The sequence below is a fragment of the Vicugna pacos genome, chromosome 22 (assembly GCF_048564905.1).
Source record: "Vicugna pacos chromosome 22, VicPac4, whole genome shotgun sequence".
Taxonomy (NCBI): Eukaryota; Metazoa; Chordata; class Mammalia; order Artiodactyla; family Camelidae; genus Vicugna; species Vicugna pacos.
In genome coordinates, this window is record NC_133008.1 from 21949957 (window position 1) to 21972194 (window position 22238).

Sequence of the window (22238 nt, forward strand, 5' to 3'; positions counted from 1 at the left end):
TTTAGCGTCTGTCCACTAGATGCCAGTAGCTCCCACTCCCTCGTGACAATCAGAAATGTCTCCAGATATGGCCAAATGTCCCGGAGGGACAAAATCATCCCCAGTTGAGATCCACTAGGTTAAAATAAGATTTGGGAAAATCACATGTAATTGTGACACATGAGAAAGCACTGCAATGTTCTATGAGAGGGGACTGGTTAATAAACTCAGATCATCCACCCTGGTAGAGACATGATCAATAGTTAGGGTTTAACAAGTAGAGTAAATATGGCAGCCTCTACTGAAACTTCAAGTGCGCCTTTCTGTTAGCCCAGTGATCCCACCCGTAGCAACTGTATCAACTGAAATAAAAACTTCCAGTAGGAAAGATATACAATGCTGTTGTTCACTGCCAGGTTGTGATAGTCTTAAATCAGGAATGTCAAGTAAACACTAGTCCACCCTGACTATGGTACATTGTGTGTAACGATCCAAAAAGAGCTGGTAGCCATCTGCGTGGATTAGGATGTCCACAATACGGTGTTAAATTTAAAAAGAAAATTGCTGGAAAAACAGGTACAATATTGATCCGTTTATGAAATTTAAATGTGTTATGTGGAAGAAAAAAAAAAGCATGTTGTAACTGAGTTTACGTAACATGAATCTGCTTTTAAAAACACGTATATATATTTGTACCATGCAAATGGGTCAGACTGAAAGGTTTTTCCAAAATGTTAAGAGTTGTTGTCTCTGAGGATGTGGGATTTAAATTTGCTTTTCTGGTTTGCTTAGCTGTTTGTTCTCATTTCTTCATAAGGATCACACACCATCTGTTATTTTGTAAAAGCCTCAGATTTTACCCTGAGGGTTTAAGAATCCTGAGAATCCTTAGGTATTTGACCCAGGAAATTCAAATGCTGTTGGGCATAGTAGATAAATGCCCCTCTCCCTCATCCCTGAGGTGGGACCACTCTGAAGTGTGTGCTCTAGGCTGTCCCCGGAGGTCCCCACGTGTTGGCATTAATTGCTCATTGGCGCCCCCTGCAGGGCGCCTTCCCTCTGCCACATGGGCCCGCCCCCATCCGAGCTTCCTGGAGTTGCTTCTTGGATCACTGAAGCCCTCATCGTGGGGTCTGTTTTCTGGGGACTCCAAACTATGGCAGCCCCTTTCCTCATTCTGTCATCTGAGACAATCCTGCAATTGACCCCGCAGGATAGAGGCTGACCATCTGTCGTCCCTGGGCTATTTTGGGGATGTTTTATGGGGCAGGCTGGGACACTAGGCTGTCACTCCATCCTCACCCCACACTCCCTCCACCAGCTGGCTTCTCTCCAGCACCTGGTTTCCTTGCACATCTTGGCCTGAATGGGGCGGGGACGCAGGGGCGTGTAGGCAGGGCACAGGCAGTGTGCAGAGCATCAGACCAAGAAGACAACACGGATGTACGTGAAAACCAACCAGGAACATTTAATACAAAAATAAGCAAGTTATCCAGGACCAGACCTGGACAGCAGTTATCCTTCAGAGAGTGAAGCACTGCTGGCCGGCTCCAACATTCGTTTCAGGCTGAAGGCACAGTGAGTCCTCCAGCCTGTTCCAAGGGATGTCCTGCCCAGGCTGGGGGTAGTGCCCCAGTGCAGCTCAGCCCACACCAAGCCCCAAACACATGATCCCACCAGAAGCTTGGACAGAGGAAAGCCATCAAGCAGGCAGAAACCACACCTGAGATGCAGGGCAGGGCGGTCAAGCAACTGGGACCAGAGGTGAGCGTGGGAGACCCCGCCCCCAGCTTCACCCCTCGCCCCCTCCAGGGGGGCTGGATCTAGGGGGGCTTACACAAGGACATGTGGTTGCTGGAACTCATGGCTGCCCCTGGGGAGGAAAGAGCCACCTCTGGGGATGTTGTCTGCACACAGCTTGTATGAAAGGGGCAGGGGATGAGGAATCCAATTCTGACAACCCCACCAGGAGTCCGTGAGGTCAGGCACACAGTAGGCACCCAATAAATGCTTACTGCGTGAAGAAGTGAAAGGACTCATCTAGTTCATCTCTGCGGCCCAGCACACCTGTGGGTGATAACACGCTGATGGAACAGCTGTCATCCTATTTTGTGTCCTGAGGGCCCGGCACACAGGAGGTGCTCTCTGGATGTGTGTGGGGAGAAACCAATTAAAGAGTGAAAAAGCACCTTGTTTATCTTCATCTCTAGCACCAAGCTCAGCTCCCAGCACACAGCAGGCACTCCATAGGTGCACCGAGTCAATAATAACTTTTGTGTCTTGAGTACCAGGCACAGTGGGTACTCAATATGTATTTGGAGAAATGGAAAAAACTTGATCTCAATGTTCCCAGAGCCCAGGATGGTGCCCAGCATACAGCAGGCACTCAATAAATACTCAAATGAATTCAAACAGTGAATGGGGATCGCTAATGCCTGATTCTTGATGGGGGATCAATAATGCGTGATGACTGGATCAATCACTGATGGAGGGAATAATTATGCCTCATTCACTGCCGGAACACAGCAAGGGCACGCAAGGAGATGAATTGTTCCCACCCAGTCCACCTGTTCCTGGCATACAGTAGGAGCTCCATTAATGCTGCCTGCGTGCAGGTGACTGCTGAGCAAGAGCCGGCTGGATACCGCCCTGTAAGGGGAGTCCTCTGCGGCCTGCCAGGGATCCACAAGGGCCCCGCTGTCCCTGGCCAGCCTGTGATGGCTGCTTTGGCTTCTGGGCCACCGCCCCTCAGAGCTCTCAGAGCTCGTCCCGGGCAGCGCTGTCCAGCGGGGACTGGAGCACATCTGAGTTCTTGGCCTCGCGGCTCAGGGCCTGCTGCTCCCGCATCTTCTGCGATTTGGCCCGGTCCCAGTCGGTCTTGACATGCTCATTGTTCCACACGACCGAGGTCTCCGTGTCGCTCACGTATCCATCGTCCCCCGTGTAGTGGGTCGGGTAGATGAGCAGGGGCTCCACGGAGAAGGCACGCAGGTCGCGGGGAGAGAAGTGGGCCTTGTACTCGGACCTGCAGGGGAGGAGGGCGCGGGGGCAGCAGTGGGTCAGGGGAAGGGCCAGATGGAGGGAGAAGTGGGTGGTGGAGGGACAGATGGAGACAGCAGTGGGCGGCGGCGGGACACGTGAAGGAAGAAGCGAGCAGAGGAAAAGACACTTCCCAGGGAGCCGCGAGCCTCTCGCCTCCTCCCAGGACAGCTACACAGCCAGAGTCCAGCCCGCCTGCCCCCGCGAGCCCCGCTCACACTGGGTGCTTGTCGAACATGACCGGCAGGAATTCGTCTACAGGCAGCATCTTGGAGAGCGGCCCAGCGGCCAGCAGCTTGCGGGCGCCTTGCAGGGAGATCACGTAGGCCAGTGTCCAGTATGAGTAGTCAGCCTCTACCAGGTTCCTCACGTGGGGCACAGCCTTCTCGGGGTGCTCCACCTGCATCCGCTTCCGGCCCACGTAACTGGGGTGCAGGATGGGGGGCCCGTCACCTTCCTTCCGCTTGCCCGCCCGCCCAAGAATGCTAACCCAGAAAGTCAGGGATGGAGTGAGCCCGTCAGGCCCTGGTCGGGGGGTCGCGCGGGGATCTGGAGCAATGAGGAGGCTGGTGTGACTAGACCAGGGAACAGCAGGACCACAGGGGTCGGGGGCCTGCAGGGAGGAGAGTGGATTTTTTGAGGGCCCTCAGGAGGATGTGGGCAGGATCCTGCAGCTGGGGAGGGCAGGATGCCTGGACATTCTCTGAGGCTGGGTCACAGGCAGGAGACCAGGGCTGAGAGGGAAGCTGCTGTGGGTTGAGAGCTGGGGGGCAGGCAGGAAGGTGAGGGGATATGGCGAGTGGTCAGGAAGGAAGGGGTGCAGGGACTATTCATATTACTAGCACAGTCCTGAGTCTGAGCTCCATCAAGCCCCAAGGCTTCTGGCCTCGCTCCCAAGCCATGACCACACCCACCCCAGACCACGCCCCCAAATTCCTTAGCCACGCCCACAGGCTTCCTGGTCAAATCTCAATTATACTTTCCACCCCTACAGGCTCTGAGCCTGAAGGAGCCTGCAGCTTCTGCCAGGTCCCTAGACTTCCAGGGCAAGAATAAGTCCTCCTGCCAAGCTCCCTATTAACCTGCAAAGGCCCTCAGACCTAGAGGCTCTAGGCCACACCGCTGAGTTCTGGCCCCACCCAGGCCCCACTCACATGAGGTCCCAGTCCAGATCCTCCCGCTCCACATCCCGCATAAGGTTCATCAGGCGCCTCTTGAAGAAGATCTCGAAGCGCAAATCGTCCTCAAACACGAGTGATTTCTGCAGCCCACGGTCCACAACCTGACAGGAGAGGACCCACTGAGATCTTAGAGAAACCAAGGCCAGGCGTGACCCTGAAGTCAGTTCTGCTAAAAAGCTCTGGGGCACCAGAAGAAAAGCAAACATCGCCCCCTCCAAGTTCGGATCTATCTCCTGGCCAAAGCCTCCTCCCTGCCGCCTGGCAGCCTCAGCCCGGCTGCTCCTTCCCACCCCAGGGCCTGAGCCTGTGCCGTGCCTTTGACACAGAGCACCCTTCCCCCAGACAGTAGCGGGCAGACTCCCTCTCACCCTTCAGGCCTCAACTCAAATGTCACCCACCCAAGAGGTCCTCCATGACTATCAGCCAAAGCTGCTAGTTAAGGGTAATTCATAACCCTGGGGCCTCTCAAGTAGGTGTCTCTCACTTATTTCATTGTTCATTTCTTTGTGGTTTATCATCAGACTCCCTACTTCCCAGGACTGTGGGCCCCCTGTGGGGGCTGGGTCTGTCTGGGTGGCTGTTGTGTGTCCCCAGCACCAGCACCAGGCGAGGCTCACAGTAAGTGCTTGGCAAATATTCCCTGGATGAATTAACCTGAGCATCTTCACAACTGACCATGAAGCTGTGACTCCATCATCTGGGGAAACAGGCTCAGATTGGGAAGTGACTTCCTTGTTCACAGAGCTCACCCCTCTCAGAGGCAGGGCTAGACTTGAACCGAAGTACCCCCTGGCTCCAAGGCCACCTGGACACCACAACCTCTGCCCCACACCTTCCATGATGAATCTCAGAAAAGGAGGGCAACCTGGCTGGGCACCTGTCACCTCAAATGCCAAATTCCCCATCTAGCCTCACGCCTGATAGTCCCAGGTTCAAATCCCAGCCTGGCATCCTTGCCCATCACAGTCTCTTCCTCCAAAGGTGTCTGATGAGCCTCTGGGGCTAATGAGGTACAACCAGGTGGGGTCTGCATTAGTTAACGTCAACATGGCTGTTACTCCTACTAGTAAGCTTTGAGCATGGAGCCCAGGCTCTAGGTATTTGACAGCGGCCGAGCCTGAAGCAGCCTTGGACCCCACCTCTTTTGAAAGCCAGGTTCGTGGCTCCCCAGACTCGGTCTCCACATCTGCACAGGGGAAGGACAGCAGCTGCCCTCTCCAGGCTTCAGGTGATACATTCACTGAAGTCAGGCCCTGTGTCCTGCTGCATTTCTGGAAGCCTGCCTGGGATGCTGGTGATTCCCTCACACGAGCTGTTAAGTAGCCCCCTTGCAGGACCCACCTCCTTCCAGATGTTATAGTGGCTGAGGAAGCAGCCCAGCTCGCCCTTGGTGAGGGGCCGCCCGTGATAGGGGTCCCGGTAACCGGGCAGCATCTGGATGCCCAGTGCCTCCACCTGGCTGGTGTTCATGGCTCTGCAAGAGGAAAAAGGAGGGGGTCAGTGGAAGATGCTCTCTGTCTGGGATTCCACCATTAGTGCTCCCTTCCCTCTTTCACCACTGGCACCCTGCCAGGACCCAACATGGCCAGGCCGGCCAGGGCGTGGATTATGCGCATGCGCAGACCTGCCAGCACCCCCTGGCAGGGTCAGACTCCCAGTCCCTCCAGCACCCCCACCAGCGTGGTCTACACCCACACACGGAGCCACCCCTCCCCCACTGGGCCCCAACTCACTTGCCATCCACAGCCTCCACCAGCCGGCACTCGATCTCCTGCTCCTGCAGCGCCCGCAGCATGCGTTCCCGCCGGTCCTGCCGCCGCTTCAGGTTGATCATGAAGACCTGCGGCCCAGAGCCTCGGTTGGACCCTCTGGGCTGGCCCCTGCCCCCATCCTCACCTCCCAGGAAAGCCCGGCCCACCTCATCAAAGCCCATCTTGTCGGGGGTCTTGGTGGGCACCGAGATGAACTGCGAGGGCTCCACTGGTGGGTGCTTCACTGCCGGGCAGAGAGAAGCCGAGGGGTCACTGGGGTCACTGGGTGGGAGGCTCCAGCCTCTTCCCAATGTCACCTCCCCAGCCCCAGCATGGTTTCCTGTCACCCTGAGCTGCTCAGCCTGGTACTGGAGGCCCTGTCTGATCCAGCCCCACCCACAATGTCAGTGTTAGTCTCTCTCCTCCACTTCCTACTCACTCTGTCTGTCGGCCCTACTCCAGACTCACCCCATCACCCATTCCTACCTCCAGACCTTTGCACACGCTGGACCTTTGCTGAAATACCCTTCCTTCTGCTGTCCTCCTCCTGCCTGAGTTCTTAGCTAAGTTGCCTTCTTGGGGTGGGGAGGGCAGAGAAGTCTCCTGAGCTCCCCAGGCTGAGTCAGTTAGCTCCTCTGGGCCCCCACAGCGCCTGGGCTTCCATCAAAGCCTCACCCTGCTCTCCTAACTCCCCAGCTCCCTGACCATCTCCCATGAGCTTGAATGGATACCGACTCTGTCCACTCACACTGGCTCCACAGCACCAGACACAGAGCTAGGTACACGCTCACAGAATGAGCAAAGAAGTGACTTTCCTCGTTTATAAAATAGGCTAATAAGCACCGTTTATTTCATGAAAAGATGAAATCACACATTGTTATGGGTTAAATTGTGTCCTCCCCGAAAAGCTATGTTGGCGTCCTGACCCCCAGTGCCTGAGAATGTGCCTTTATTTAGAAATAGGACCTTCACAGAGGTGATCAAATTCAAATGAGGTCAGTGGAGGGAGGGCCCTAATCAGTATGACTGGGGCCCTTATAAAAATGGGTCATTTGGATACAGAGACACACAAAGAAGGAAGACGGTGTGAAGACACACAGGGAGAAGATGGCCATGTGCCCGGAGGGACATGTCTACCAGCCAAGGTACGCCAGGAATTTCAGGGTGGTCGTGACTGCTCCCCTTTTAGATGCTGTGCACAGTGCTCAGATCATATCCCCGGGCCCTGTCTGGGCACTTCCCTGATGGCTTCCCACAGAAGGATCAGATCCACAGGGGGCTATGACCTGGTGAGGCTCTGGGCTGTCTGCCAGGCTGGCCCAGAAAAGCCCAGCAGGACGGTGAGCGTGGCCTCCGTCTCCCCAAGAACAAAGGCCCCGTGTGAGCTAGAAGAACAGACACAGGCCCCTCTGTCTGGCAGAGGCCTGGGTGAGGCCCAGAGCCAACCTGGCCCCTCCTACCTCGCCACCTGGGCCCTCCCCAGGGACGTTGTCACTGGGGCTTTCCTCCTATCCAGGGCCCTTCACAGCTCCTGACCACCCCCTTCCCTCCTCAGGGGAGCCTGGGACCCAAGAGCAAGGCTTTGAGAGCTGAGGCCCCGGGTTCAAATCCCAGATGCCCTTTCCCTCTCTCTCTCAGTCTCTGCCTGCCCCCTTGGGGTGTGGAGGATGAAAGGACCTGCTTGTGCAGGCTGGGGGTCTTGTCACCCTTTCTTATCAGTTCTGGGAAAATGGAGCATATTAGGGTCCAGAAGGAGCAACACAGTGCAGCCTTTCCAGAGAGCCATGGCCCAGCGATTCTAAAAATGTAACTCCCCTAGACCCACCGTCGGGTGAAGAATTGAACTTGACCCAAGAGAGGTCTGGCCTAACAGGCACATGAAAAGATGTTCAATATTGCTAATTATCAGAAAAATGAAAATCAAAATTACACTGAGGTATCACCTCACACCAGTCAGAATGGCCGTCATTAAAACATCCACAAATGATAAATGCCAGAGAGGGTGGAGTAAAGGGAACCCTCCTACACTGTTGGCGGGAATGTAATTTGGTGCAGTCACTGTGGAAAACAGTATGGAGATTCCTTAAAAAACTAAAAATAGAGTTACCCTATGATCCAGCAATCCCACTCCTGGGCATATATCCAGAGAAAACTCTAATTCAAAAAGATCCATGCACCCCTGTGTTCACAGCAGCACCATTTACAATAGTCAAGACATGGAAGCAACCTAAATGTCCATCGACAGATGAGTGGGTAAAGATGATTGATATATGTATACAATGGAATACTACTCAGCTATAAAAAATAATGAAATAATTTGTAGCAACATGGGTGGATCTAGAAATTAACATACTAAGTGAAGTAAGTCAGACAGAGAAACACAAATGTCATATATCATTTATATATGTAATCTTAAAAAATGACACAAATGAACTTATTTACAAAACAGAAACAGACTCACAGATGTAGAAAACAAACTTATGGTTACCAAAGGGGAAAAGTGGGGGAGGAATAAATTAAAGAGTCTGGGATTAACAGATATACATTACTATATATAAAATAGATAAACAACAAGGTCCTAATGTATAGCACAAGGAACTACATTCAATATCTTGTAACAATCTAAAATGAAAAAGAATATATATACATATACATACATATATACACACACACACACACACACACACACACACATATATATATATATATATATATAAACTGAATCACTATTCTGTACATCAGAAAGTAACACAATATTGTACATCAACTAAACTTCAACTGAAAAAAAAGAGAGAGGGGGCTGGCCTTTGCTTCTAGCTCCAGGGACGTTGAAGCCCTTGGAATGTCCTACCTGGAAAGTGTCTTTGTTTATCTCAGGCCTTGGGCCACACTGGGTATCTATGCCAGCAGTATGATTTAGAGTGGAGGTCTTGGGCTACTTGGTATCAGCTGCAAGGGCTGGAGGTGGAGGTCAGCCACGCGGCAGTCCGCTGTGTCTGCATGTGTGAGTCCCAGTGAAAACCCTGGACGCAGAGGCTCAGGGAGCATCCCTGGTTGGCAGTACACCATGTGTGTCATCACACATTGGTACTTGGAGAAGCAAGCACTTGTCCACGTGACTCCACTGGGAAGGGACAACTGGAAGCTCTTTGCTTGAAACTCTCCTGGATGCTGCCCCGTGCACCTTTTCCCTTTGATTTTAATGTGTGTCTTTTTGCTATGATAAACTGTAACTGTGAGTATAACAGCTTCCAGTGAGTTCTGAGTCCTTCTAGTAAATCATCAAACCTGAGCATGGTCTTAGAGACCCATGATTTTGCAACTGGTGTTAAGAAGTGAGGGCAATCTTGTGGATATTTTCTAACTTTGCACCCACTGATGCAGGTCTAGAACCCTCTCACACGAGTGCCCGGGAAACTCAAGGCAATGCTGAGAAAAACAGGAAGTGCCCTCCATGCCCCACAGGAGAAGACCGGTAAAGTGACATATGACACAGCCAAGAGTGAATAAATCTGTGGCTGAACGTCTACGCAGAATATCATGCAGCAAGACAAGGGGACAAGCCACAGTCACACACAGCAGCACAGCGCAGACGGGGATGCTGAGCAGAAGACCCCTCACTAGAGCAGCACACTGTGCGACTCCAGGGATGTGAAGCGCAAGACAGGAATGACCCGTCAGCTGGTGGAATCAGGGCAGTGGGGGACCCCGGGGAGGGCCAGGGTCTGGCCTGTGTCTGGAGACAAGGATTTAAAAACAATCAAGACAAACAACAAGGCCCTACTGTACAGCACAGGGAACTATATTCACTATCTTGTAATGACCTATAATGAAAAAGTGTGTGTATATATATATATATATATATATATATATATATATATGTAAGTAATTGAGTCACTATGCTGTACACCTGGAACTAATTGTAAATCTACAATACTTCAGTTTCAAAAATAATACACAAAAAATACAATCAGTAAGTTGCACATGCATGACCTGTCACTACTGTGAGTGCTGAAACTCAAAGAAGAGGATAAATCCTCAGCTGGGTTTGCGGGGCTGACTGGGACAGACACCCCACGGTCGTGAGCAGGTAGGGAAGGCAGCAAGTTGCTGGATTCCCCATACGCAGAGGGCATCGCTCCAAGTTTTTCTGTAAGTTTGAGATTTCATCATATGAAAGGGTTTTGAACGCATGAAAAATCACATGCACGGCCGGGGACCAGGAACCCACACACAGGTGGAGAGGAAAGGCGGTTTGCTCTTGGAGCATAAAGGCAGGATCTACACAGATATCTGGAACCTCCAGACCCTCCTTCTGTCTGTGTTATGGGCTTTGCTCTGGCCCTTGAGAAACGGGAAAATACGCATGCCTGTGTGTTTGAGTTTATAACAGCAGCATGGCTTCCTGACCAGAAATAACAACTGAAATACATGTGAAAATTTAAGTGAGGAGAAAACCACAACAGCCATGGAGAGGCTTCACAGGGTCCAGTCGCCGGTGGGAGTTGGCAACAAGCAGAAACCCACCTCTTGCGACTACGGCCTGGTGGGGTTGCCGGGCTGGGCCCGGGCATCTACATGCAACAGACACGTGGGTGTCATGGGCGGGTCTTCACCCTGGTGGCCTTGCAGTTTCCAACTGTCACCTCAAAAGGCCCCCAAAGCCCCCTCAAAACCAAGAGGGAAGGGTGTCATTTTATCTTCAGCCACAAGGGGGAACCATAGACAGAACCCTCTAGAAACAGAGAAGAGTGGGAAACTGAGCCCCCAGGGCAGAAGCCTGGGTCTCCAAGTTTCTCTTGTTTGTGCAGTGGGAGGGATGGCCGTGCTGCTTCACAGGCCTTCACAGGGATGTGGGTGGTCAGCCCAGGGCCAGGCCCCCACAGAAGAGGACGCTGTACCACCATCCGGTTGCTCCAGAGACCCTCACCCAGGGCAGGAGAAGCCCCCTCTTCAGACAACCTCAATGGCAGCTGAGCCCTGTGCACTCAGTCCATCTCAGGGACCATCACAGGGACAGCTGCTAGTTTAATAGTTTATGGATTTATTTGTATATGTATTAGGAAGAGATGAGCTTGCAACTTTAGTAAAAAAAAATATGTAGTTTCCTTTTTTAAATAAATGGAGGGGTGCAGGGTATAGCTCAGCGATAGAGTGCATGCTTAGCATGCACAGGGTCCTGGGTTCAATCCCCAGTACCTCCATTTAAATAAGATAAAACAGAATAAAATGAATAGAATAGAACAGAACAGAATAGCATAAAAGTATTCAAGTAAAAAAAGTGTCCTTTTAAGCTGAATATTAAACAAACAATTGTGGGGCTGGGGTTTGGCATGGCATGGATAAGGAAATGGCCCGAAATGGCAATGTCCCAGAGGCTGCCATGCACATGAAGTGGCATCAGTGACACTTGAGGTCCTCCCTGCTCCCACACCCACTCTGGCTGTTGACTGGCCCCAGGGAAAAGGCCCACTCCTTAGCCCAGTGTCTGAGGCCCCTGCCCTGGCTCTGCCTACCAGCCCTGCCCGCTCACCAGCCCCACTTCTGCCCCGCTGACCTCGCCTGTCTCCTGAGTTCACAGCCCCTCCAGCCTCCTGGGTTTTGCACGTGCTGCTCCCTCTGGCTGCAATCCTCTTTCTGGTGAACTGCTATTCAGCCTACATCTTAACGCCACATCTGGAAAGCCCCTGACTTCCCCAAGCAACTGTGCACCGCTGCTTGCAAGCCAGAACTCTGTCGGAGCAGGGACAACCGTCTACCTGTTCAGGCCAGGTTTCCAGTTTCCAGCAAAGACACTGGCACCCAGCAGGCACTCAGTCACTGTTCATTGATAGATGCAAGACAGCAGGGAAAGGGAGGCGACCCAGCCCTCCCAGGGTGGAACAGGCAGACTCACCCATGACTTCCAGCTGCACGTGCATGAAGCTCTCGGCCTCGTCCTGGAGGGTGCTGTGTGCCCGCAGCGGCACCGGCAGGAAGCCGTACACCTCTTTGTTACAGACGTACATCTGGACCTCTGGGGCCAAGGAAACAACAATCGAAATTACAAACAGAGCAATAAGGAAGCAGAGGCAACCTCCAAAGAGCAGCATGAGTCTCACATCCCAGTGTGGGGCCGGAGCATAAATGGGTCCAGCTGTTCCCAACAACCGGCAGAGATCCCTCGGTGTTTCACCTGGGAACTGGAGCCAGAACAGGGGTTCACAGTGCCAGGCAGGATGATAAAAAAAAAAACTCCAGAACTGTTCACAAATGTCTGGCACTGGTACTGACTCAGTCCCTGCAGGATTCCATGAAAAAGCAAATCTCAAAACAGCAGGTGAATGGTAGAGATGCATGTTTATCATTTACACATTACTGTATATAATAGAGACAAACAACAAGAACCTACTGTGTAGCACAGGGAACTATATTAAATATCCTATAATAGCCTACAATGGAAAAGAATCTGAAAAAGAATATATATACATATATATATATGAATCACTTTGCTGTACATCTGGAACGAACACAACATTGTAAATCAACTATACTTCAATTAGAAGAAATTAATTTTTTTAAAGATGCACATTTATGCACAAAAAGGAGATGCAGCTGGACAAAAAGTTAGTAACATTACCTCTGTCTGTGTGTGCCCTTTTCCGAATGGCTTCAATTTTTATGAGTGTGGATCTTTTTTCCAAGTGAAAAACTCAATGAAAGTAATTTTCATGAAAGGGCCAGCTCGTAAATATTTAGGCTTGTGGGCCAAACAGTTCTGTCTCAATGACTCAGTTCTGCCTTGGGAATGTGAACATAGCCATAAATGATACTTAAATTAATAGGCGTAGCTGAGTACCAATAAAACTTCATCTACGGGCACTGAAATTTGAATTTCATGTAATTTTTAGGTATCACAAGATACTGTTCTTCTTTTCGTTTTTTTCTAACCATTTAAAACTGGGAAAACCATTCTGTGATATTGTAACTTATTTCTCATATATATTTGGTCTTTATCCACAGTTCTTGGCTCACAGCTCCCAAAACCCTTGGAATTTCCTAAGTGATGAGAGCTTAACGGTGCTTCTTATGTTAGTAAGGTGACTTTGGAACACACTAAAGACGGGGGTTGGTTGTCAGGAGAATCAACCAGGAGATTAGAGGGTTGAAACTTTCAGTCCCACCCCCCTGACCTCTGGGGAGGGGAGAGGGCTGAAGGCTGATCAATCACCAATGGCCAATGAGTTGATCAACTGTGCCTATGTCACGAAGCCTCCATACCCAAAAGGATGGGATTTGGAGAATTTCTGGGTTGGTAACCACGTGGAAGTGCTGGGAGCTTAACAACATGCCCACGGAGGGCACAGAAGCTCCGTACCCCTTCCCACACATCTTGCCCTGTGCATCTCTTCCTTTGGGTTGTTCCTGAGTTATATCCTTTTATAATAAACAGTCATCTAGTGAGTAAATGGGTTTCCTGAGTTCTGTGAGCTGCTCTAGCAATTTAGCAGAACCCAAGGAAGGAGTCACGGAAACTTCTGACTTATAGCCATTTGCTCAGAATCACAGATGAGAACCTGGACCTGTGACCGGCATCAGCATCTGAAGTTGGGAGGAGGGGGCAGTTTTGTAAGACTGAGCCTTTAATCTGTGGAATCTGATGCTATCTCCTAGTAGATAAGAGTCAGAACGGAGTTAGAATTGAGGCGAATTCTCAGATACCCTGCTGGTGTCTGAGAATTGCTTCCCGATATGGGGAACACCCTCCCCCACCCCCAACCTGCCAAGAACACAGAGACAGGAACTGGGTCCAGGAACCCAAAAGACATTCTTAGCTCATGGCCGTATGAAAACAGATGGTGAGCCAGATTTGGCCCATAGGCCATAGTTTGTTGACCTGTGGTTTAAAATAAATGACAGTTCAATAAATGGCTATTATTTTCTTTCTCTTTAAAGTTCTTTCCCTCTAATTATACAATTAGGAAACAATTATGCTCAACTACAGATAATTGGGAGAATACAGGAAAATATCATAATGGAAATAACCTTCAATAAGTAGATCTTAAAGACCTGGGGAGTGAAGCCACCCAGCAAAGCCACAGCTGGAGAGAGAATGGGTCCTGGGGACATCATTTGAACACCTGGATACAGCTACACCTGAAGTCATCCCTGCAGCCTGCAGTTCTGGTTCTATGAAGTTTGTGTGGGCCCAGCACTGGTCCCAAACAACCAGACAGACATCCCGTGATGGCAAATCCCGTGGGCTCACCTGCCTGTTTGCAGGAGAAGGCAAAAACAATGATGTCGTCGAAGGACCAGGTGTAGTCGGGATGGGGAGGGTAGAATGCCAAGTTCCTGGATGCCGCCTTCCGCAGGTCAATTAGGAAGGTCGAGTGCACCATGGGAACTGCAAAGCAGCCCCGGCGGTCCCGCTTGCGGATGGGGATGTAGGCGGGCGTGCGCTTGTAGTAGCCCTGTGGGGAGAGGGGCGGAGTTCTGCATGGGGGTTCCCAAAAGTGAAGCTGGAGGCCCGGGTCAATGGGAGGCATGGAACACCTGGGGAGTAAGGCCTGAGTGCCAGCTTCTGGGTGCAGTGGGCATTCACTGAGCACAGGGCTCTGGGCAAGGCCAGTCTCCTACCCTAGAGCCTCAGTCGCTGGGCAATGGCAGAGAAACACAGGGAAAGTTACTCGCAGACCCAGCTCAACACTTCTGATCAGAAAGGCAGCATTTGAGAAAAGAAATTAAAAAGCTGAAAAAGGGACTGGACATTTGAGATTTTTTGATTTTAAAAATTAAACATCAGAAGCGTGACTTCCAATAAGTGGGGGGGGGGTCTTTTAGAAGATAGGTTTTAAAAGCTTCTGGAACAATCTAGAGTTGTCCTCTCTCTTTCTCATAGCCTTTACAAATTGGAATTGTTAGCATATAAGATGACAAAACTGAAAATATAGAAACCACTGAATTATTCACTTTAAAATGGTGAATTTTATATTTTGTGAATTACACATCAATTCAAAACAAAAAGATAAAAAGAGACAGATTGGGTCAACGTCCAGGCTCTAGCCACCCAGCCCCCTTCCCCTGGCACAGCCCTGCTCCAGCACCCACCCGTCACTCCCCTTGGCTTTGCCTGCAACCCCACCCTCAACCCTGGGGTGGGATAATCAGAGCCTGGCATTTTCCTGGCTTCAATAATTGGTTCAGGAGTAGGAGGAGACTGGACAAGGCTCAATCAGAGTGGACTTTGGCTGAATGCTACTGGAATCATTCCCCAGGAGTCTGAAAGTGAAGCCTTCCAAGGCATAGAAGAGGAATGTTGTTTGCACATCTGCCTGAAGCCATGTCTGAAGCTCTGTCCTGGTACCACCACCCCTAGCTATGTTTGCTTAGGGAAGTCCCTTCCTCTCTTTGTGTTTCTGCCTCAGTAACAGGGGTGAAGATGGGAGGGATTAGGAAGGAAGAGCACACAATGGAGATCCCATCTCGAGGGGCTCTTTAAGGATTAGCACAATGGTGTTTATTTAATGTTCACAAGGAGGCAGTGAGATGAGAAGTTAGACTCCAGCCCCAGCCCTTACCTGCTCGGCTCAGCCCCCACCACCCTCAGGCCCCTGCCCTACCCTGGCAGCCCCCTGACCTGGGAAGTCATCCCACACCAGAAGTTGGAGTACGCAGCCCGGGAATCCAGCATGGGGGCCACCACCGTCTTGTTTTCAGCGATGAGCAGGGTCAGCATGTCAGGGTTGAGGATCAGGTTGTCCGCGTCTACAAACTGCAAAACACCCAACACACGGTCAGCATGGGCCACCACCGGAGTAACCCGGGCTAGGCCACAGCTTGGAACAGCTGGGGCAGAGGCAAGAGTCCTGGGGCTCTGGGGAACCTGGAATAGCACCTGCGGCCCAGGATGCCACCTGGCTCCTCAACGGACAGCTCTCCCCTTAGTAACCGGCGGGGTTACATTCACACAATGAAATACACTGCATGGCAAGAAAAGGGATGGACCACACAACATGAAGCAATACATGTGGGTTCCTCAATCCCACAGACACAGCGCTGGTGAGGCATCAGAAATGACACCAGATGCACCATGTGAGGCTCCATTTGTGGGAACTTTTAAGACGGGCAGTGCTGGTTGAGTGAGGAGGATGGCTGGGGCGGAATCTACCTCTGCGGGGAGGGACCAGGAGGAACACACCTTTTCCTATGTGAGTTAACTGCCAATAAAAATTCATAAAGATGGGGTCTTTAATAAGGCTTTTTTTCCCTCTCTCTCTTTAATACCTTGAATGTTAGGGTTGAAAAAAAATAACTTGTTTGCTGCAGCCTGGAAAGAAATTCCCCAACCCATGAACCAGGTCATCATGGTGGGAGATGCCTGCTGGTCCCTTCAAACTGTGTGTCACCAACACCTTCTAGAAAGGCCACCCCAGGATATTCACAGCTGGGCTATTCATCATACAAATGAGGAATGACCCTGGAATCTAGCAGTGGAGAATCAGCCAGAGAAATTCTCGCCCTGCCCTGCTGCAGGATGAGCCGCAACAACTGAAAATCGTGCCACAGCAAACCACTAGGTAAGGATGTTCCTGTCCACCGGGATGTGAAAACATGTGGGGCAAGATATATCACAGAACTATCAGGAGGCGGGTTCTTTTTTCTTTAATGTGTCTGGCCCATAGATAGGCTTTCTGCTATCCATGCAGGGTTTTGAGAAACGTTTGAATCACTTGCCATAAACAATAGCAAAAGCTAGAATTCCAGCCTTCTCCAGGGGAATGGCTTTCTCATCCGGCAAGCCCCAGCTGGAAGTGGGAGGTGGCTGCCCCTTGGGACAAGCCCTGCAGTCATGTTATGATCCCGCCCTGTCCCTGTGGATACTTAAATTTGCGACCTAGGAATATACATGCAGTGAAAACAGCCAGAACAGGCTGGCAGTTCTTCAGAAAGTGAAACATTGAATTACAGCAATTCCACCCCAGTTACCGACCACGAGAACTGGAATCAGAGACTTGAACAGATACGTGACCATCATGTTTAAAGCAGCATTATCCACAGAAGCCAAGTGGTGGAAACAACCTAAGTGGCCACCAACAGATGAGTGGAAAAACAAAATGTAGGTCCAACCACACAATGGAGTACTATTCAGCCATAAAGAGGAGTGGCACCCTGACACACGCTATTACACAGATGAACTCTGAAAACGTCAGGCTGAGTGAAAGAAGTCAGACCACACAGTGTATGATCCTGTTTAGGTAAAAAGTCCAGAATAGGCAAATCCACAGGAAAAGAAAGCAGACTGGTGGTTGTCAGGGGTTGGGGAGGGGAACAGGGAGTCACTGCTCATGGGCACTGGGTGTCCTTTCGGGCTGATGGAAATTAGTTTTGGAACCAGATAGAAATGGTTGCAAAACACAATGAACACACTAAGTGCCGCTGAACTGTACACTTTGAAACGGCTAATTTTATGTTATGTGAGTTGTACCTCAATTAAAAAGCACAGCCAAAGCCTGAGTCTCTCTGAGAGGTAAGATTACAAGGTTTGGGTCGTTTTCTATTTTTTTTCCCTTTTCTAAGCTTCTTATTGTTTCTCATCTATTTTCTTACAAGTAACATCCACTGCGTTCATAAAAAGAGAAAAAAAGAGGTCTTCTTAATCATAATTTTAAAACACCAGACAATTTCGCATTCCAATATGGATTTCCAAAGTCCCCGGTTACAAAAATAGATCAGTGTGTCAAAAGCTGCTTTGAGTTGTGAACCAAACCCTTGAGTTCCACCCAGGTTTGCTGAGGGAAGAAAGTGAAAACCAGCTAATCTCCAACCATGAAAGCAAAACCCAAGGGGGCAGACAAGGTGGCCCCGGGCCAGATGGTTCTGGGAGGTTCTAGTCCCACCTCTGTGCTTCACTGGTTCTGAGTTCCACCCAACAGGTTGTCAGTTTCCTCTTTAAGTCTCCACTTTACCATCTAGAAAACGCTCTGAGAAGGCACCAACTCACAGGGTTCCCAGGAGGAGCCTGTTCCATCCTTCCTCCTCCCAGGAAATGGCTCTGTCCTCCCCAGAGGGCTCAGGCCAGGGTATGAGGTCCTTCTGGTACACACATACAGCAGGGCCTGTCCTCTTGGCCTCAGAATGCATCTGGAACCCACAGCTCCAACCAGACTCCCACCCTGGCCTCCTGCTGCCCCTGACAGGCCCTGCGCCCCACAGCAGCAACAGGAGCTTCTGAAAATCCAGAATCAGAACCGAGTCCTTCCTGGCTCACACACCCTCCATGGCTCCCCATTACCCTCGGAGTAAAAGCCACATCCCTCCCTCGGCCTGCGGAGTCTGGTCCCCACCCACCACTTCAGCATCTCCCCCTCCATCGCTCCACTCTGGCTATGCTGGCCTCCTCGCTAGTCCTTGAATGCCCCAAGCTGGCTCCCTGATCTTTTCCCTCTGCCTCTGACACTGGTCCCCAGCCCCTAGTAAGGCTAGCTCCTTCGCTCCTTCCGATCTCTGCTAGGGCCTCCTCCTAAGGGCAGCCCCGACCCTGGCTCACTCGTTCCCTTTCCCTGGTGATGCCATCTGTTGTGGGCTGAATGGTAGCCCTGCCCACAAAAGACATGTTGAAATCCTAACCCCTCGTGCCTGTGACTGACCTTATTTGGAAATAGGGTCTTTACTGATGTAATTAAGATGTAAATTAACCCGGAGTCACACTAGATTAGGGCAGGCCCTATATCCAACAACTGATGATCTTATAAGGAGAAGCGACAATGACAACCGGACCACAAAGGCAGAGGTGGCAGGCTTTCGACCTCCATGGTGAGCCAGGCCCACCTGAAGCCACGCCCAGCTGTCAATGCCCTCCCCACGCCCAGGTCAAGGGGACTTGTTGATGGAGCCCACAGAAGACTCATAACCTGTGGGCATGTATCCCAAAATTATTGTTTCCAAACCTCAACCGGCCCCTTCTCCCCAGGGGCCCAGGAGGAGGAAGTGAAAGTCAGGGCTCAGCATCTCAGTGTCGCTAACATCTCCGTGCCCCTGCCTCAGTCCTCCTGCTTCTCAGGGTGACCTGCGCTGAGATCTTGCATCACTGGTGGTGGTGATCAAAGTGGAGGTGACCCAAGTGTCCAACCACAGGGGTTGGCTTGGGACACAAAAGCCCGTTTCCTCTTGATGATTAAGAGCCCAGGTGACCCGGGATCAAAACGCAGCTCCTCTACTAACCAGTTGTGTCACCTCTGACAACTCACTCCCTCTCTCAGAGCTTTAGTTTCCCCCACTGGAAAATGGGGTTAAGGCTGGTCTCCATATCCCACTGCTCCGCCTCCCCTCGGACACCCCAGACGTTCCGCTGGGATCCATGGGCTGGCTGGCTGAGAAACTCACCAGGATGTAATCGGCCCACATGTCCCTGGCTGATTTCAGGGCTGCCTGGCGCAACTTCATGACGTGCTCATAGCGTGAGTCAGACCAGTGTTTGGGGCCCTCCTCATCTGGGTAGGACCTGTGGAGAGGCAGCTATGATGTGGGAAGCCCAGGGCACTGTGGGAGCCCAGAGAGGGCCCGAGCTGGCTGCATGTGGGTTAGTCAGAGAGGGCTTCCTGGAGGAGGGGAGGTATAAGCTGGATCTGAAGGATGGGAAGAAGCAAGGAGAAAACAGGAGGAGGGAGGTCTGTTCCCAGTAGGGGGTAAGGCATGTGCAAAAGCCCAGAGAGGAAGAAAGTTTGGAGAAGGGGGAAGGGGCCTCTACTGACTTGCAAGGACATCCCCAAGGGTGAGGGGGAGCCACTGGGAGAGAAGATACAGAGCAGAAGAAAACTTGAAGCTTGTCCTTCCAGACTCCTAACCTGATCTGGGCAGTGGGTGGGAACAGAAATAAATTCTGAAAGAGTGAAAGGAAACAAGGGTCCACACTGCCTGGGGCTCATGGGGTAGCTAAGCAGCAGAGCTGGTGCCAGGGCTGAGTGACACAGGGAACAAAGCAGTGGGCGTCCACCAGAAAGACCAGAGAGCGAAGGAATTCCCAGTGGAGCCAACAATGGGGGCAAAGGTCTGGAGTGAGGATTACGGCCCATTGGTGAAGATGAGTTGGGGTCAGAGTCGTCAGAGCCCGGGCTTAAGGCTGCAGAGTGGGGCTGGAACATCAGGGGCTGGGGGCTGGGGTCTGTCCCAGGATGATGGGGAGACATGGAGAGTGTGTGAGCAGGGGTATAGTCGAGTCCAACTGGGGGCGGGGGTCAGGGCAAGGCCTGATGCTCACCTGGGTTCCTCGGCTGGCCGCCACTCTACAGAGTGGTACAAACTCTTCACGGCCACCAGCCATTCCCGAAGTACTGCTGACGTTTTGTCTGAGTTGTGGTCCGTGGCCACCCTGCAAATGGAGCGGGACTGTCAGCGAAGTTAGGGAGACGGAGGCAAGACAGGCGGCAGGGAGACCACAAGGGATCCCACGTCTCAGCTGCATAGCCCGGGACAAGACAGATGCTTCCCTGATCCATGCCCCAGTTTTCCCATCTGTAACACAGGGTGAGGACACGGCCCACTTCACTGGGCTATAAAGGGGATTAAGTGAGCTAATTTTGGAAAAACACATTTAGATGATATGGTACTAGGGAGCATCTAGGAACTTATAACAATGTTTGGTACTAAATATGTGTGATTTAATAAAAATAGATGTCATACAGCCCTGCCCCGCCTTCCACGATTCTCTCCTATGAGCTAACCCACCTCAGAGTGGGCTGTGGTCATTCATTCATTCAACAAACATTCTTAAACACCACCTGTGTGCTTGGATTATCCAAGATTGAGGAAAGGGGAATATTTAGGAATCTAGTTTGACTACTCAGCCGAGAGCTATTCTCCCAAATGAACTGTTGAGTCGACAACCAGGATAATAGTCATAACAATAATTAACAACAATAATGATAATAATAACTACAGCTCTGGTCACTGATGCCAGGCACAAGGGCTTCACACTCATTAACTGGTTCACCTTAAGAGACAAACCCAACCAGAATTATATTAATAACCCCATTTTCCAGTTGCGGAAAGTGAAGCAGGAGGCAAGAAGTCACCAGTCAGATTTGTTCATGGCCCTGCCCCATTCGGCTTCCAGGAAGGATCTACTTTCCCTTCTCTGTCACCTGTCCTGTACACCCCGACCCCAACTCCAGTCAGAAGGCAGGGGTTCTGATTCAGGCGGGGGTCGGAGATCCACACAGCAGCAGGAGCGGAAAGACTTTCAGTTAGTATAAGTGTGATGTGGGCCACGGCAACGCCCCAGGGCGGGGTGGAAGGGGGAGGCCCTCAAGCTTCCCTTTTTTGAAGCTGTGTGTGCTCCCTAGTGGGTTAGGGGGTTAGTTCCAGACAGAGCGGCACGCATGGTCGCCGATATGCTAATGGCGGGCCAGAAGGCAGGGCAGCGGCCCCACCCACTCTAAAGGGGACAGCGGGCAAAAGCGCGGTTCCGGTCGGTCCTAATGGGGCTGGGGGAAAGCAAGAAGGAAGGCGCCCACGGGTCTGGCCCGCCCGATTGGGACAACAAGCAGCGGGCACGCGTGGGTCTTGGCCGGCCCTGCCTGGTGGCAAGACAGCAGGCAGGGCGCGGCATGGACCCGCCGGGATGGGGGCAGCAGGCCGGATGCGGAGCCGGTGGGCGCCGCGCTCACCAGAGGGCCGTGCGCTCCCGCGGGTGCCGCAGCCGCTCCAGCGCGCCCAGGGTGGCGGGCAGCGCGTGGGCCGCGTTGCGCGCCAGCAGCGCGATGAGCACGCGCGGCGCCTGCAGCGGCGACTCGGGGCTCCAGCGCTCTTCGGGGAAGTAGGCGACAGCGCCCGGCGGGCCCCCCGGAGGCGGCACCGCCAACAGCAGCAGCAGCAGCAGCGCCAGGAGCGGCCTCCCGTGCCGCCGGCACGCGCGTGGGGCCGCCGCCATCGCGCCACGCGTCGCCTTTAAGCCGCTTTTCTGCCGGCAGACGCAGATCGCGCCTTAAAGGGGCGGTCGGGGTGCCCCGCCCCTGCTGCGCGCCTTAAAGGGGAGGAGAGCTCCCGGCGTGAGTCAGCTGCCTGGGCCCGCCTCCCAATGATCTTAAAGACACAAAGTGCATCCAGCCCTCAGCAGCCGCCCGCCCAGTGCAATGTCAGTCTGCTGGCCAGCCCGTTACGCCCGGTCCTGGCTCCCTCCATCCAGACGCGGAGCGCTCGGAACATTGGTCTGTGCTGTGAAAGTGTCAGAGCTCAGAATCTGCCCTGCCTCTTGGCGAGTGCCCCCGGGACCCTCAACTCCTCAACTGATTTTCCGTCCAACTTACAT

The 22238-nt window shown here is 52.0% G+C and overlaps 1 protein-coding gene across 1 annotated transcript; it reads right to left on the reverse strand.

Annotated features, from left to right (window-relative positions):
- Positions 1-1423: 1423 nt before the first annotated feature.
- COLGALT1 (collagen beta(1-O)galactosyltransferase 1) lies at positions 1424-21982 on the reverse strand. The gene is made up of 12 exons (XM_006199074.4): positions 21598-21982; positions 20190-20300; positions 19316-19433; positions 15570-15704; positions 14199-14403; positions 11847-11966; positions 6118-6194; positions 5933-6039; positions 5541-5673; positions 4173-4300; positions 3237-3443; positions 1424-3004 (listed from the first exon to the last, which is right to left on the reverse strand). The coding sequence occupies exons 1-12, from the start codon at positions 21858-21860 to the stop codon at positions 2737-2739; spliced, it is 1872 nt and encodes a 623-aa protein (XP_006199136.2). The 5' UTR covers positions 21861-21982; the 3' UTR covers positions 1424-2736.
- Between the last annotated feature and the right edge of the window lie 256 nt (positions 21983-22238).

Coding starts and splice junctions, on each gene's coding strand:
- COLGALT1 (XM_006199074.4), bottom strand. CDS start 21,860: ATGGCGGCGGCCCCACGCGCGTGCCGGCGGCACGGGAGGCCGCTCCTG. Junction 11,967..14,198: donor CTTCTCCTGCAAACAGGCAG/GTGAGCCCACGG, acceptor CCTTGGCCCCAG/AGGTCCAGATGTACGTCTGT. Junction 4,301..5,540: donor ACTATAACATCTGGAAGGAG/GTGGGTCCTGCA, acceptor CTCTCCTGTCAG/GTTGTGGACCGTGGGCTGCA.